Genomic DNA, 16,548 nt, shown 5'->3' with positions numbered 1-16,548 from the left:
GGCAGGGCGGCCACGGGAGGAGAGACAGAGTCTGTCGGGCGGAGGAGCGGATGGACGCGCAGAGCTGCGGGCGGAACAGCAGTCAGTGCCCTCGGCACCAACAAGTGAGACACCGTTCATGTTTTTATGTCCCTCGGAGATTTAACAACTTCCCCGCGTGCCGCTCTTCACTCTTTATCCCCTCGCGCGAAGGTGGACGCGTCGGGCACGCGCACGGGACTTTTCTTATTTTGAAGAAGTGTTGATGAAATACTGTTTTTTCAAGAGCGGTTTTTACATGTGCCGTGATGTGAAAAAACTACTGCTGCCACATCGACGATGTATCCATCTTGGTACTACAGATGTGAAACTGGATTAAAAAGTATATTTGGATAAAACTCTTACCCGGTAAGTGGGCCGATAGTTGTTAATTGAGTCTTTTGGTTACGTGTATTTATTGCCGCTGTTTAGATAAAATGTTAATGTGATTAATCCGCAATATTACAAAACTGCGCGAGATGCTGACTCGGCAGGGCATCACTTGCCCCATTACATGCAAATCTTTGCCTATAGGCTACTATTTCCTCTACAGACCTGATAGTGTAGTTAAACGTAAATAAATGTTTCCTCTCCTTAAGTATGAGTGAACCTGTGATACGTTCAAGGACTTCACTGAAAGTATGTATTTCCTTGCAAAAAATGAAGAAAATTTTAATTTAGAAAAATGGCCAGGTTTGTGCCAATATGTAAAGATCTTACAAATATAATAATATAATCTACATTATACATATATGTTTTCGAGTTTTGGAGAAATCCGCCATATCTACCCACATGTCTACTCTTTCTTCAATAAAATGAGACTGTGTGGAAGTTGTGGTCCTCGATGTGTAAAAAAGAAAAAATCCCTTTTGACATAGCAATTCCTATTTCCAGAAAAGCATGACCTAGACAGTTGGGGGATAATCTTCAGTAACAGTCCCCTTTAGGATATTAGGAAAAAGCGCTCAAATGAAAGCTAAGACCAGCTGCGGTACAATCCGCATGAACCGGAACCTACAGCCCAAAGGCCTCCGTTACTACTTAATGATGTAATGACGTCACAACAGGGCGTTTGAGCTGCCCTTGTATGTAGATGTTCTTGTCCACACCTCCTACTGAGCTTAGGCTGATTTGAAGCTTATTCAAGACTCCTGCGTGTGTGTCCCTGAAGAGGCCCTTGCCAAAGACAAACGAAAAAAGAAAGTAAGACTAACATAGAGAAGAAGTCACCGGCTCTGTGGGGCGGATGACCTCGAACGCAGCGAGGGGTTTATGGTGCGACCGGTTGAGCCCACCAGAGGGTGCGCAGTCCTAAAGTGATGATCCTCCTCCTGCGGGACAGATGGAGTCCTTTGAGAGCCCACAGCCACTGTGGTCACGCGCCTGTGAAACAGACATGAGCTGTGCAAACAAGATTTACTTCATTGTATGAGTCAACGGGAGATGCGCTGTTTCATCGTTTTGTTTAGTTTTCTTCTTTGTTTAGCTTTACGATAATTAAATTAATATTGAAATACAGTTTAGTGCTCGAGCTTTAGAGTATCACTTCAGGCTTCATGTTTTATAGTAGACACTGCCGACCATAATTGCTTTGTCCTAATTGGACGATTAAATGCTGGCTACGACTGACGAGTGTGCCTCCTGGTTTATGAGATTTGCAGCAGTGAAATGGATTTTTCACAATAATCACATTATACGTTTTGCGAACATTGTGGGAATAGCATTTACTCAGCTCAATTTGGGAAGACAAAGGCATTTGCTTGCTCCCTTAGAAAATGACTGATCTCAGCAGGAGTCATAGTCCTGATGATTCGTCATGTACTCTGACAGCTGATTGTTGCCATTTTCTGCTGCAATAAAGAACCATACTTTTTTTCTGCACAGGAATAACCTTACCCTTCGTTTTCTTACAGGCACCGCTCTGAGCACCGAGGCACCACAATAAACCTGAGACTACGGTTCCAGGCAGAAATACGCTGAGTGAGAAGCTGAGCTACTACAAAACCCATTTTAAAAGATTATAGAAACTTTATTGAATCTTTTTTGAAGAAGTACATCAAGTCAGGCACCGATGTTGCCGTGAATAAACTCATCAGTTTGGCCATTTTGAAAGCTAATGAGGCTGCAATCATCTTTCCAATGCCGTAAAACAGGTGGAACTATGATTGCGTTGGCCTGACGGGAGCAGTGGGAGGTCGCTGCTGAATATGCCGGACTTGGCGGGGCCAGATATGCCCTGGAAATTATCCATCCTCGATGGCTTTGGCAACTTATGGGGTTTGCTCTTGGGAGTGTTCATAGCAGGTGCACCAGTGACGGCTTGTCCTACGAGGTGTCACTGTATAGAGAAGAGTGGCATGACTGTGGTCCAGTGTATGTCTCGCAACTTGGAGAGCATCCCACCAGATCTTCCAAGAGATACCGTCGTCCTACTTTTGGCATCCAACCACATCACCCACATCCCCAACTATGCCTTCAAAGAACTGCACTACCTTCAGGAGCTGGACCTGTCTAATAATGACATAGAAACGGTGGACCTCGGGGCTTTTCAAGGCGTTTCTGACAGCCTCCTCGTCCTAGATCTGTCAAACAATCGCATCCAAAGTGTTCCTAAAGAGGCATTTGCGCGTCTGCGGGCGAAAATCAGCCTCTCGAACAACCCATGGCACTGCGAGTGCACCCTGCAGGAGGTCCTGAGGGAACTGCGGCTGGACCCCGAGACTGTGAATGAGGTGATCTGCCACACGGCGGTGCAGGAAGAGTACGCAGGCAAGCCGGTTATCCAGGTGTTGGACTCAGGGATCAACTTCTGCAACTTCCACCACAAGACCACGGACGTAGCCATGTTCGTCACCATGTTCGGGTGGTTCACCATGGTGATTGCGTACGTCATCTACTACGTGAGACACAACCAGGAGGACGCCAGGAGGCACCTGGAGTACCTCAAGTCACTGCCGAGCAGCTCGCAGATAAGCAAGGACTTTGACACCATCAGCACTGTTCTCTAGGGGGGCTGTGTGTGTGCTGGTGGGTGTAATATGTGAGTGAATGAGTGGTTAACACCAGTGATCAAGCACACTATTCTGAGGTCTTTCAGTGACTGAGATAGGTCTTTGGGTTTTCCAGGCCCCATAAATAAATAGATGTATATTTTTTTTCATTACAAAAATAGGTGTTTTATTAAGATACGAGTTAATCTGACAAAGAGATAGCACAAACTAAACAAAATACTCACATTTACATCATAGATCTGGACCGGAGAGATGTTCACATGCTGGTGCGATCCACAGTGTGATTGAGTTTGAGTAGAACAACCTTTTCCCTCGGTTACTTTTTATCAATTGATTTATGTTCTTCCAATCCAGGTAAAAAAAAGGCCTTTTTCTGAGACCTTGGCTAACATATGAAATCGGGCAAGGTGTTAATGGTAATGGTAAATGGTAAATTCAGTGTGCATAAGGCAATTGTAACAGCCCTATCCCCTTTTAACCTTACACAGTAAAGGACTGACCCAGGAAATAAGGCTACTATGTGCAAATTCTGCATTGTGTCATGTTTAAGACACAAATCTATTTAAACTAGGATGCTGCCATAATTTACCAGTTCTGATGCGTCTTTGGTACAGGGCCACGTCATTACCAGCAAATGTTCCTGAATTGAAGGCTCTCCGTGAAATGTCTTTCAGGGTGACAGGCTGGTTATTGCTGGTAATTGTTTAATGTATAATGTGGTGATGTTGTGAGTTGTGTTTTTGTCTCCGCTACTGACTGAGAAACAGCCTTTAAATGCATCCGTGAAAGTCAAACTAGTCGACAGAAAAAAACAAATGCGTTGTACAGTAGGTATAGCAACACTATACGTTTATCAGGCCCCCTACGAGGACTTATGCAGACTTTGACCAGAAATAGAATTGTGGTACGTCAAAACCAAACATAATTTGGGAGAAATACAAGTTACCTCAAAACATAATCTACAGTCCACTTTCATATACAGTATTGCAATGTAATAAAAACACATGTGAACACCTCAAAACCTCGCAAAGAAGCTGTTTACGGGGGCAGAGGAGCTCAGGCACACACCTCACAAATCACATTCATATGGAACTGAACATCAAAACGTTGGTTGACTAAACCGAGGTCACTAGGTGGGTTCGAAACAGAGATTAATGAAACGCAACGCAAGCCTTGCAAATGTGTCCCAATAACCCCGGTTCATGCTCGCCGACACGTATGTTGTTACTAAATGAATATGAATGAGCATGACAGAGATGTAATAGGGCTCAGTGAAATATAACTCTCTACTCTCCCCTTTCACATTACAGCCTCCTGGTTCAATATTAAAGCCCTATACGATGACCTGACAACGTAATAGTCTACTGGCAGGACGCTGAGACATTGCAATCACAGACTGTTGTGAATTTCATAATTTTTTAAGAAAATCCGTCCGTCTATATACAGTATATGATAACCATATACCATATATGTATCTTTTCTTTGTATCTTTCTTAGAACCATAGTTAATTTCACTGTTGATTATTTGGAAACAGTATAGTGATGAGTGAATTTGGTTGGAAAGCTTCTCCTCGTTATACCCAAAACAGACCCCCATAGTTCCGAAGGACCGAGGCTTTGAAAACACATACACTGTGCACTGGAACCGAAGCACAAAGCTACTTATCGTGTCTACAAACCTTACCACTTTTGTATTTTATATGTTTTATTAGATATAGGAGTCAGTTAGAACACAGGGAAAAATAATAATAAGTCATCACAAAGAATTGTTGTATGCAGTAATTTTTAATGCAGCTTTGTCCTGGTATACTTTTAAAAGCAATCTTGGGGTCCACAATGATTGTGTGTGAATGTATGTATGTTGGATGTCAATGTTTAGAAGTGCTAAACGCCACATGATTTCCCCCCCAAAAAAACATCAAGAACGAGGGCCAGAAGTCAAAAGGCAGAAAAGTCTTTGAAAGTTACGAGCTGTTCTGCGATTCACAAACCCTGATACGTCTCCTTGTGTGGGTATTCCCACTCATCTCATAGTCTAACTAGGTTCAAATAAACTATTATTTGTTTTTAGTGTTGCATATTGTATTTGCATAAGTAAAGTCGTCTTTTGTACTTCTGTAGGTCTATTTGTTACAGTGCCAAGCTTTCTGTGCAGATATTAACTGTCTTATGAAAATGTGCTGCCCGATGTGTACACAACATCTATAATATAAAAGGGTCGCGCATGCCATCCGTAAATCTGTCTTTAGCTAAACCCATGTCAAAAGTCTAAGAGTCTTTCTATGTCTGATCTGTAGAAGAATTAGTCTATGAGCTGTGTATTTCTGTGATGGAAATGGAGGGGCTTCAAAGATTTTTTATCGGTTTGTTTCTACGTGTGTGTTTTATTTTATGTCAATGAACACCTTACCAGCATTTGAAAATAAAAAAAATATTTTATTAAGACAACACATTTTCATTCTCCTCACATTTTGTAATTTGATCCAAAATAGATAATGGGCATGTGTTTTCTTAAGGAAAACATCTTTCATCAACAAAACAATCCACGACATTAGTTTTCGTCAGCTATCATTTCATTCCCAGTTAATTCAATAGGTTAATGACAATAACTATTCCTTCCTAAAAAGGAGGGAAAAAAGCAACAGCGTTAAAATACTGTTAGTAATGTACTACTTATAACGTTTTTTATTATTTTCATCTCCATTTAGCAATTTATATCGTCTCGCTGCTGGATGGGGAGTGGGGGGGGGGTAGTAGTACGACAAATGACAAATACCTCAATATGTTTCACAAAGTTACATTCCACCTCAAAATAATATGTTGCGGTGATTTATCAGCAGCCATTGATTTTGGCTCACTTTTTATTATAAGGAGGTCAAGTGCATCTCACAGTGCAATGTCCAAAGAAGAAAGCAACTATGGGTTTACCTTGCTGGTATTCATAGTGCACAGTGCCGAGATCAATGAAAGACGCATTACTGAGAGAAACCTGTCTGCTGCATTGGTTGGTTTCCTGGTTGTGGCTGCAGCAGGCTACAGCAACTGAATACCTCAAGCCCGACTCAATCCTCAGTTTCTTTTTCAGCCAGCTGTTGCCAGACAGAAATGGGGGTATACTGTGTGTCTGGAAATTCTTCGAGGCACTTTGTGACGCCGCCGCCTGCAGGGAAATTTAGGCACAGCTGATTAAAAGAACACTCCTTATTATGACTCGGATCACTTCATTCGTAGCAAAAAGTCATTCAAAAGGTTTAGGTAGCAAATTAACATCAACATCTGGACACAAATCTAGGTCAGCTTATTTTAAGTCAGTATTCAATTGTTCTGTTGGTCATGATGTATATTTTGTTTCGGATGCATTTCTATCCAACCATAAAAAAAAGTTATTCCAAATCAATGTGTTTTTACTTTAATCTTGTGAATTAATGACTGGCAAATTGCCTTGCCGGATTGCTTATCACCTAACAACCATTAAAAACACCATTTGCAATAAACAACAGAAAGAGCAGTTTAGTTTTTGTACGGTCTTCAAGTTAGACTAAAGATATACATGCATATTTGAGTTGGAAATAGGTTTCCAACTCAAACTGGTTTGCAACTTTAGACATAAAACGTTTTTATGTTGCCTCAAATGACAAAGCATTTTATGACAGTTTGACTCATCCTCATTCAGGGCCATCTCTAACCACTCCTGAAGTTCACTAACCTAAAACTATACCAGGTTTTCCGTATTTGGACTGTTTTGTGCCATATTGAGGGTAAATGCTTGTTTGAATGTTGAATATGTCTCGCTGTATTAAAGTGTCCTTGAGCACATGACAAAGTCTCCCTAGATTCATGGGTGTCGTGCTGAATCATTTCAGAAATACACTGTGGCCATTTTAGTAGAAGGAATTACACTTGTTGTCTGGGGAGACGCTAGACTCCGGTAACACTCTGATTCCACACGCAACCGTAAAATACACTCATGCAACTATGCTAAGATACCAGTACGGGTTAGTTATTAATTAAAAGGGTGGTTTTCTGCTTAAATAATATCTTTTTATGCCACACCCACTTCTTCAACAGGCCATTTGTACAGAAACCCGGACAGGGGTTTGCATCATTGTTTTTCAATAATCTAATTTAGATGATAAAGCACTTTGCTTTCCCACTGGATCATGAGCCGTTCATCTTTTCTCCATCTCTGAAAACTTCGGTCATCAACTCAAGCCCATAGGGGCTGGCACGAGTACATGTGTAGTTAACTTGTTCCCATATACTGCTGCTTTGGCTCCCGGTCCAGCTCATCTCCAGTTCTCTGACTTGATTACACTAGTTGTTATTTGTGTTAAATATTGACATTTGAGTAGTGTCTCGAGTTGCGTGAAGGGTATTGATTTTGTACTCAGTGGGATTTCTTCAACAAGACCTGCAATCTCGACATGGAAAAAAGAAGATTGCACTTTAACAGAAAGTATTTACTTGTGCAGGCTCCAAACTCCTCGGTCACATCATCGCTGCAGAGATTAACAGGAGGCAGTAAAGTGCATGTAAACGTTATCCATACATGACAATCTTCTGGAGGGCATTAAATAGCGCGATGTCTGACACTGACAAGCAGCGCTGCGTAGTAAATCAGATATTCAGTGTAGACAACAAATGAGGTGACCTGCTTCGGAGCAATGTTCGGTCAATGGATTTTCTAAATGGGGACGTTCAGAGATGTGGAGGCTGCCTGGCCAGCAGGCGTGATGTGGGATCACAGTACAAAGCGCAGTGACTTCATCAATCACAGCACTACCGACACATCTTTTTCTCCTATGACGTTTTGTTGCAGAGATTTTATGGAAGATTAACAAACGCATTACTTGTTAAGTAGGTGTGATGCCCTTGCACTGCAGCGAAGTCTAGTGGTTGGTGTGAAATCCAGTAGCCTTTTAATTGATTTCATCCTATATAGGTGTTACCGTCAGGCCGGAACACTGAAAACAGTCATTTGCGTTGAGAATGACTACACAAAATAAGAGATCTAATGTAATGTAAGGTAATTTATTCCAACACAGTGACTGAATGTAAATAAGTTGAATGGCTATGAACTCCCACGTGTTTGTCGTTGCTAAAACAAATTGTCCCAGCGGATGTAAAAAAGACACAGTTTGACAGACAAGACTCGGGCTGACAGATAAGATTGCACCTTAACCACTTTCAGGGTGGCTCAAGGCGCACTCGTATTATTCTTGGGATGACATTGCACCATCTCAGCCATGACACAAGAATGTATCTTTTTCCTTAATTACGTATTTATGTTTGGCCCGAGGCAGTTTGTCGTTAGTGTCGCCGTGGGGGGTTTGTATGTCTAAGACATACGCCCTTGTCTCAAGGACTTAGTCTATTTATTTTAGGACTTTGGCCTTCACTGTTGAACAACACATTTACTGAACTAATCACAGGCTATTGCAGTACATCAGAACCGCCATTCAACACTGTGCATTGTTGTAGAGTAATACTTCACCTGCACGGCCAAGGCGAGGCAATGTCTCTCCAAAAGGATACGATGACTGTGATACATCTTTGGCTATAAAATCAACTACATTCAGAAGAAATCAATGACTATTCGGCTCCACTACTCTATGTCGTGTCCTTTGGCAAGGCACTCCAGGGTTAAAAGTCAACCTTTGAGGGTCACGTGGATCAGCTGCTCCCTTAGTCCATTCAATAAAGTATATTTTAGGATATTATGGCCAACAATAGGAACTCTTTATGAGGGACAATGGATTGGAGCTCTTTAATACTGTTTAGATATGATTGCAGCATCGGATTATCCTGCGTCTGTTTGCAAATGTAAAGCAAGAGAGTTGCATTCTATTTGTTGTAACTGCTCTCAAATCATCCAAAAATTGGATGAACCTTTTTACTTTGTACAGAAATCCACACGACAGAGATAATGAATGTTGAGTAATGAATTGTGCCCCAATGATTTGATTTTTGTTTTTGTTTTTGTGAAATATCTTTCATAAGGAAACCTCGAGGGTACAAAATGTGGTTGATATGGTGGTCTCCAGAGAACAAATCCTATTGATCTGGTGGTCCTCCTCTTTTACTTTAGCACCCTTTAAGGTTAGGTGAAAAGGTTTGCTTATTTTGAGAAATATTGCAACATCTACTTGATTGGAACATGGATGGATCTACATTAACAACTCATTTTAAACAAATTACTTTGACTATGAAATGTCCTTTCGTTTCTCGACAAATTAGACTTATTTTCAAATCTTAAGATGTATTTTTTCTAATGATAGTGACAAAAGTACAGTAGATCAATGCCAACATTCACACTAAAAAAGCCAACAAGGAAAACAACAGCGTGCTCTTAAACAACAACAAGTCGTGTCTTTGAATTAAACAAAAATAAAATATCGGAACTGGAGTGGCAGACATTCTTTACTTGTCCTCGGGCTTCCTACTTACTGTGGTGATTACTCCTAAGTGCTGCAGTGACACTTGTATTGATTTACCCTGATATTCATCATCCTATCACCTTTGTGCCTCATGCGAGCTGGAAAACCTCAACTCCTGTAAGGGTGTTATCAAAGGGGCCAAAAGCAGGGGGGGGGGGGGGGGGGTATTTTTAGATGGCCTGTTTGCAAAGCTAAAGGGCTTCCAAAAGGACATAAAGAACACGTTACAGACTCTTTTGTGTATCCAGTTTAATTGTTTTGTGTTATTACTCCTTCAAAACCACAATAGAGCTTTTATTTGAAATATCCTAATAAAGTCCAAGATTGATAACATATAATTGAAAACAGTGCAATTCTTGACAGTAGCTACACATTACATTAAATTCACAGCAAGGATATTAACAGCAGGAAATTGAAGGAAAAAAAGAGCTGACTGCAACAAAACACCATGAAGTACAACTGCAAAACCTGTATGCTGAAAGACACCGGCTTTTTCTGCAATGGTATCTTAGCTGATAGGGGGTAATGTCGTATACTGAATATTCATTGGGGATACAATAAAAGTACTTGAGACAGGGAAAATGCACAAATGAAAACATGGGAAAAAAAACCTGGTCTCATTCCTGATCCAGCGGTGATTAGGAACAAATCAAATGACTACATGTTATGACTGGAGTTCTCCACAGGTTCTTATTGACCATGCTTATTTACTGTACTTGCACAGTATAGAAGAGAGCTAAAATAAGTGTTTGCAAAAGTGACTGTAATCTACTCGCCAGGAAGGCTGGAAAACGGGCCATATCCAGATTTTAAGACTAACAAATGCTATTTGGGGATGGCTAGTTAATAGTTTTTGTGAGCATCTTTAAAGCTGCAATCGTGGTTGTTCGGGTCTCTATCCGTTGCATTCTCTGTTGATTTAAAATGATCCCATCTTAGCCACTACAAGCCTTATTTTGTGTACCATCATGCACCAGGGTGAGTTATAACAACGACAAACCCTGGTTTACAGCGGATTTCAGAAACCTCTGCAAAAAGATCAGGAATTTAGGAGCGGGGACAAAGTATTGTATACAGAGTCAAAATACAGGTTTAGCAAGGTGGTGAGAGATGCTAAACGTCTGTACTGTGAGAAACTCCAACAACAGTTCTCAGCAAGTTACTCTGCTTCAGTTTGGAGAGGCATCTTACACCTCACTAACTACAAGCCAAAAAAAACCCACTCCATTAATGACCCCCGCCTGGCAGACGAGCTGAATAGAGTTCTACTGCAGATTTGATAGACAATGTCCTGACTCCATCCCAAGTGGATCACTGACTTCCTGAAATTTGCGGATGACACCACACTCATTGGACTGATGGTGGGGATGAAAAGGTGGGAGTCTGAAGAACGCACTCCCACCCTCCCCCATCACCCTGTGTGACTCCCCCGTCACCGCTGTGGATTCCTTCCGTTTCCTGGGCTCCATCATCACCCAGGACCTCAAGTGGGAGCTGAACATCAGCTCCATCACCAAGAAGGCTCAGCAGAGGTTGTTCTTCCTGAGGCAGCTGAAGAAATTTATCAAGACAAGAAATTCAAGACAATGACGGTGCACTTCTACACGGCCATCATCGAGTCCATCCTCTGCTCCTCCATCACCGTCTGGTACGCTGCAGCCACAGCCAAGGACAAGGGCAGGCTGCAGTGTGTCATCCGCTCTGCAGAGAGGGTGATCGGCTGCAATCTGACGTCCCTGCAGGAAATTGTTCGCTTCCAGGTCTCTGAAGAGATCTGAAAAAGATCGTAGCCGACCCCTTTCACCCGATACAAAACCTGTTTGTGCCTCTTCCATCTGGCAGGAGGGTGAGGTCCATCAGGACTAAGACCTCCCGCCACACGAACAGTTTCTTTCTCATCAACAGACCTTGGATCCCCACTGTCTGACTCTGACATCCCACCGGTCCCTCCCTTCACACTCCACACACAAAGTCTGCAGTAGGTATTTCAGTCAAGAAAATCAATAAGAGCATGGGGAACTTTTCAGGATGTTTCCCCATGAGTCTATATATTTTTTTAATTATAGACACCATTAACAAAGTTAACCGTATACAAACCTATACCCAAATAAGGTTAACACTGTACTGTTAATACTGTGAAAGCAATACGTCACCTGGCAAAATTATTTAAAAAATAACTCTTTTCCAGATTTTTGGAAATGAAATGAAACAGTCCAGTCTCCCAGAGGAATAAGATACAGTCGGCTGTTGAAACAAACAAAGCCCTTTGCTTTATCTTTTATTGGATTCAGAAAGAGAAAAAAAATGGGTTGGATAACAGTGTATTGCATTCCAAAAATAACAGTGTTATTTTTGTTTGTGGAGGTTAACTGTCTATTTGTAGAAAATTTGATCTGTGACTGCATTCAATTATTTTGTCAACAGGCCAACATCTTACGTTAATGTGACCTTGTCTGGAAGTCTGAATCAGAAGATTAATTCTTGCTTAGTCAACAGTGTCAATGAATCTTCATATTCGGTACAGCTAGAGTGGAATGCTGAGGCAAAGTTTATCTTCATTTCTGACAATGAAGCTGTTAGTACGGCTGACACACAGCCTGCTAACGGCATGCAGTGGGAATATGGTGGACTCTGCCACAAAGTGTAGTTTTCTCAATGCCAGGTGGGGCCCCAGCTCTGCTGCTCTGATGCTCATCTTTTGAATGTTACTTTTTTTTTTGTTGTTGACTAGGGGCCGACAGATTGTGCTTCATTCATTAAATAAAGCATGTTTCTTAATAAGAAGCATGGATTGGCAGTTCGTAACCCTTTTATGATTTATTGACAAATGCCCACATTGCTCAGAGGCAGTGGTTTGCATTTGTTGCAAGGTATCTGCAAATGCTGCATGTACTGCATGCTGTGAGAGCTGATGGGTGTGCTCTCTCTCTATTTTAACTTAACTGTGTGTGTAAAACACAATACGGAGAGTTTTTCTTGATGATGCCATGGCTGTTTGTAACTTATCCGCCATTTCTGCCAACTTCCAAGAGTCATTCAGCGTGTGCAACGGGTGATTTGGATATCCCTATCCACTTCAATGAAGAATTTGGAGAGGATGGGGGGGGGGTGCTACATATCAAAAAGGTATGAACTGCCACAAGGGTCACCGGCATAAGGATAGGAAACCGGAGTCGTCTAAGATGAACTTGTACCTTAATATACTTTATACGTTTAAAGTGCACAGTTTTAAAGCACACCTACTTTAACTGCACCACTGATGTTAAGGATTGAAACTGACATGCAACGGTGCTTAGAGACCAATCACAGGGAGACTCATGCCAGTAGTGTGTAAGGGGATCCGGGGGCTTTTTGACACATTTACAGCGTTAATAACGCGACCACCTCCGATAATAAGGGCTTTAGTATTGATTTGGTTCAGAGGCTCCTGATGAATAAGTCTGGGTCTCAGTATGTTTTCTCAGTATTCCTGAAACCTGAGCTTATGTGTCACTAGGTAGTGGATTGATACAACAGACTTGTAACTCAACTACAGAGCTTAGACTAAATCTGTGTCGTCACTGTGAGGTCAGCCTTTGGTTTGTAAACTTCCTCTTTGAAGACCGAAGTCATAATTTTGACTGTTGCCATCTTGGCTATTGGCTGTTGCCATCAAGTATTTTTAGAAACCAGGAGAGAGACAACAGGGGGAAGCTAAGCAACAGAATTGTTACAATGAATTCCAACTAGTGAAAAAGCCCTGTGAAGGGGTTGAAGAATAGAGCCCGCCTGCCGGGGGGTCCAGCTCGGCCCGCTGGAGGACTTTGCCATATAGTGCGAGAATTATAGAAAGAAAGAAATTGCATTTCTATAAAGGTTGCTGATTAAGCGAATGCTTAGACTCACGTCACTCCAGACAGCAGCGCTCGGTTGAAAATGACTGTGCTCCAGCCCCAAACCCCCCAAACAGCTGACACTCTCCAGCCCAACTCTATTAATCACTCAGAAAGCACGCAGGCTCTAAACCCTGTTATTTTGGTCGCTGAGCAGGGGGTCGGTATTAGCACTCATGTAATTGGACTAGTGGACAGCGGTCCGGACGGCGCACGAATAAACAACATCAATTAACGTCCTGTTGTCCTCCTCTTCTCCCCTAATCCCCACATCCAGTTAATTTCACACAACAAATGCAGTGTGTGGAAAATGTTTGCATTTATCTCTGCTGCCATGAAAAAAAGTATCTGTAGGCCTACATATGTATACTTTGGTAAACAACCAACAGGAATTTTGATCAGCAAAGGCCTTTGGGGATGGGTTTCATTCCTCAGGCTTGCTTCGGCGCAAATTCATTCATTTTTGGAGACAGCGGTGTAAGGATTAGCTACAAAGGGAGGATGAGCATTTCTGAGAGGTTTCAGCTCAATTCTCAAAGCTCCAGAGGGAAGAGATATATATATTCATTTTCTGCAGTGCTGTTTAAATTCTACTCATTTGATAAATGGAGTACTTCTTTAAAGTTAATTTAAAGACCAGTGTGTTGGACTTTGGCGGAAATTAGAGTTTATTGAATATTCAACAATCCTGTAGTTGTACATTTAGAAGCAATGGGTTTTCAATATGGAGTTTGCCATGTTCTTACAGTAGCCCAGAACAGAGGATCCAAACACTGACCCTATAAAGGGCCTTTTTTATGTTATCCACCTGAAAGCCTGCATAGTTCTGGAACGTGAGAGGTAAGTATACCAGTCCGCAATCTGCAAGCTAAGTGCTAATTGCTAATTGAATCCTACACACTGGTCCTTTTAAATCCAAATAGATATACATTCTAAATCAACCCCCAAATGAAGTGCTGTCGGAGAAGGAATCGGCATCCTTGCATGTCTCCTCTCCACCCGGACAGCCCTCACATTGGCAAACAGTCGTGCAACGTTCACGTGTTACAGAACAGGAGGTGGTCATGCTTGTAGCCGTAGAGCTCGGCTTTTTCACGCGCCTCCTCCGTGGCAGTCAGGCATAGTGTCAGCAGACATTCCTTCATTCCACCATTTGAGGTGGAGCACGCGCAAAGTCAAGAGAAAGACAGCTTTCAGACATTAATTAAAGAAAAAAACAGCTTTGTATTTCTCATAAACACACGCGCAAAAATCTATAAGGTGTCAATATTCAATATTCCGTCCAATATCACCGTTCTTACTACGAATGTGAGAAGAAGAATGCTTCAATGATGGTGGACCAGTTGAGTACTGATGGAACGTCCTGCAGTCTCCACCGTAGAGAGAGTCGCCCAATAAATCGCCTTTTGTCCCGTTTTCTAAAGTTTTTTTATAGTATTTTTACTCTTACAATAATATTCCAGGGCATGTGAGTACACCTCTAAAATCCATGCTATCATTATTAGTGGCAAGTCATGCGCCTGTTTCTCCGGGCAAGGTCTCATTCGCCGTGTGAAATTGTCCATCATTTTAGCACGTTTCCTGTCTTAAACCCTCACGTCAGTCGGTTGCCTCGGGTCTCTCCCTGGTATTTTCAAATAGAGCACAGCTGCAAAGGCGTGCATTTACTCCAAACCACCAGCTGCAGACCTCAACTGGCACCTATCAGCATAAAGATTGGTCGAAACAAGTACTTTAAGACATGTACTTTATATTGCTAAAAAGCTAAACACTTATGCAATGTCAAGAGGATAATATATTTCTTTCTGCTTCAGTCTTTTCATCTGTTAAGCTTTGACCAACAGGTCATTAATAGATGAACTAGCAAAGAAGGTTTCATATCTCTGTAAAAGGAAGACCTGTATAACTTTCAGTAACCTTATGACCTTTGCCATTGAAATATACCATATCAAACATGGGAGAGGCATGTACTCTATAAGGTTATTATTTGTGTCTAAAAACTCATTATAAATATATAAAAATAGAAAAACAGGTCAGGGTAATTTCACTGCTGACATTGATGTTGATTGTAAAAATACACGTGTTTTTCTGTTTTATCTATAGAGCATTATCATGTCACGGCAAACCGGTAAAAAAAATGTAATTCGGTTAGAGACATTTGATGAATTGAGCTCGTCGTCCTGTCTTGTCGTACCACTTGTGCCTCGAGAGCCGACAGCGAGTCACTGTCAAAGATTAGCAGACGACAACACAGAGCAGCCAGGAGAGTAAACATGTATTTTGTTGGAAGGTTCACTGGTTGAAAAATATAAACCACACGAAGTACGTTATACAAAGTAATGTCGCAGTCTTTTTTTAAATGGGGTCACTGTTCGTACACTAGGAGAACGAGATCAGGACTCGCGTGTTGAAATCAATCATGAATCAGGACTCGCGTGTTGAAATCAATCATGAATTGTTAGCAAGGTTTCACCTAAATCCAGGAGCCCACAGTCCATGCATTTTCTGAATGTGGGCAAAAACACAGTTAAGGCTTTGTAATCATCAGAGATCAAGTGTCACTTGCCCCGCTGATGATTTGTTTGCATTATATCAAACTTTACACTTTGAGTCTATGCAGAGGGTTCAACGTATGAACTGTCAGGTGACCAATGAAAGAAAAAGGAACATAATGAAAGAGTCGGGAAACATAATGAATGTAAATTCTACAAGGTGGCTGAATAGTTTGATGAATTTTAAATGAATGTAAATCATATGCTGTGGTCACAGTCACAAAGTACCTATATTGAATACATGTGAGATGTTGTTGCTTTCTGTACAAATCAAATCACTGAATGAGGAAATATCTAAATGTATAATTATGGATAGGAAGTGGAGAGTTAGGAATTAAGGTCTTTACCCTCAAGCCTTCACTAAATGTTGACAATGACATTAAGACAAAGCAAAAAAACTTTATGAGAAAAGTGTAAACTCCAAAGATTTAGTATGGACATTCAGGTCCAGTGCACCAAACAGTAGAAAAAGACCCACTACTCTATTACGCACTCCATTCAACTGTTTTTCTAGCTACCGGCATTTCTGAAAATAGACGACATGAAGGCCTTGTAGTGGAAAACAGTTGCCTGCAAAGCGTGGTGCATTGCTTCCGTGGCGCTTTGCTGTCTGCAGAAAATAGTGGGGACAAATTTTGTGATTGGAACATTATGTGAA

The 16,548-nt window shown here is 41.5% G+C and overlaps 1 protein-coding gene across 3 annotated transcripts; it reads left to right on the top strand.

The window, feature by feature from the left end:
* lrrc3 (leucine rich repeat containing 3) lies at positions 1-5,479 on the top strand. 3 transcript variants are annotated; one of them, XM_040202532.2, is made up of 3 exons: positions 21-387; positions 1,932-1,998; positions 2,172-5,479. In XM_040202532.2, the coding sequence occupies exon 3, from the start codon at positions 2,226-2,228 to the stop codon at positions 3,024-3,026; it is 801 nt and encodes a 266-aa protein (XP_040058466.1). In that variant the 5' UTR covers positions 21-387; positions 1,932-1,998; positions 2,172-2,225; the 3' UTR covers positions 3,027-5,479. The 3 variants fall into 3 exon arrangements, with proteins under 3 accessions (XP_040058465.1, XP_040058466.1, XP_040058467.1); XM_040202533.2 differs by having other exon boundaries at positions 27-104; XM_040202531.2 differs by having other exon boundaries at positions 1-104; positions 1,932-5,479.
* Positions 5,480-16,548: the final 11,069 nt, after the last annotated feature.

The sequence above is a fragment of the Gasterosteus aculeatus genome, chromosome 16 (genome assembly GCF_964276395.1).
Source record: "Gasterosteus aculeatus chromosome 16, fGasAcu3.hap1.1, whole genome shotgun sequence".
In the NCBI taxonomy this organism is placed as follows: Eukaryota; Metazoa; Chordata; class Actinopteri; order Perciformes; family Gasterosteidae; genus Gasterosteus; species Gasterosteus aculeatus.
Note: the sequence above shows the minus strand (reverse complement) of the source record. Positions and strands in the feature narration are given on the sequence as shown.

What these genes read in the sequence shown, in the direction of transcription:
- lrrc3 (XM_040202531.2), top strand. Translation starts at nt 2,226, where the DNA reads ATGCCGGACTTGGCGGGGCCAGATATGCCCTGGAAATTATCCATCCTC.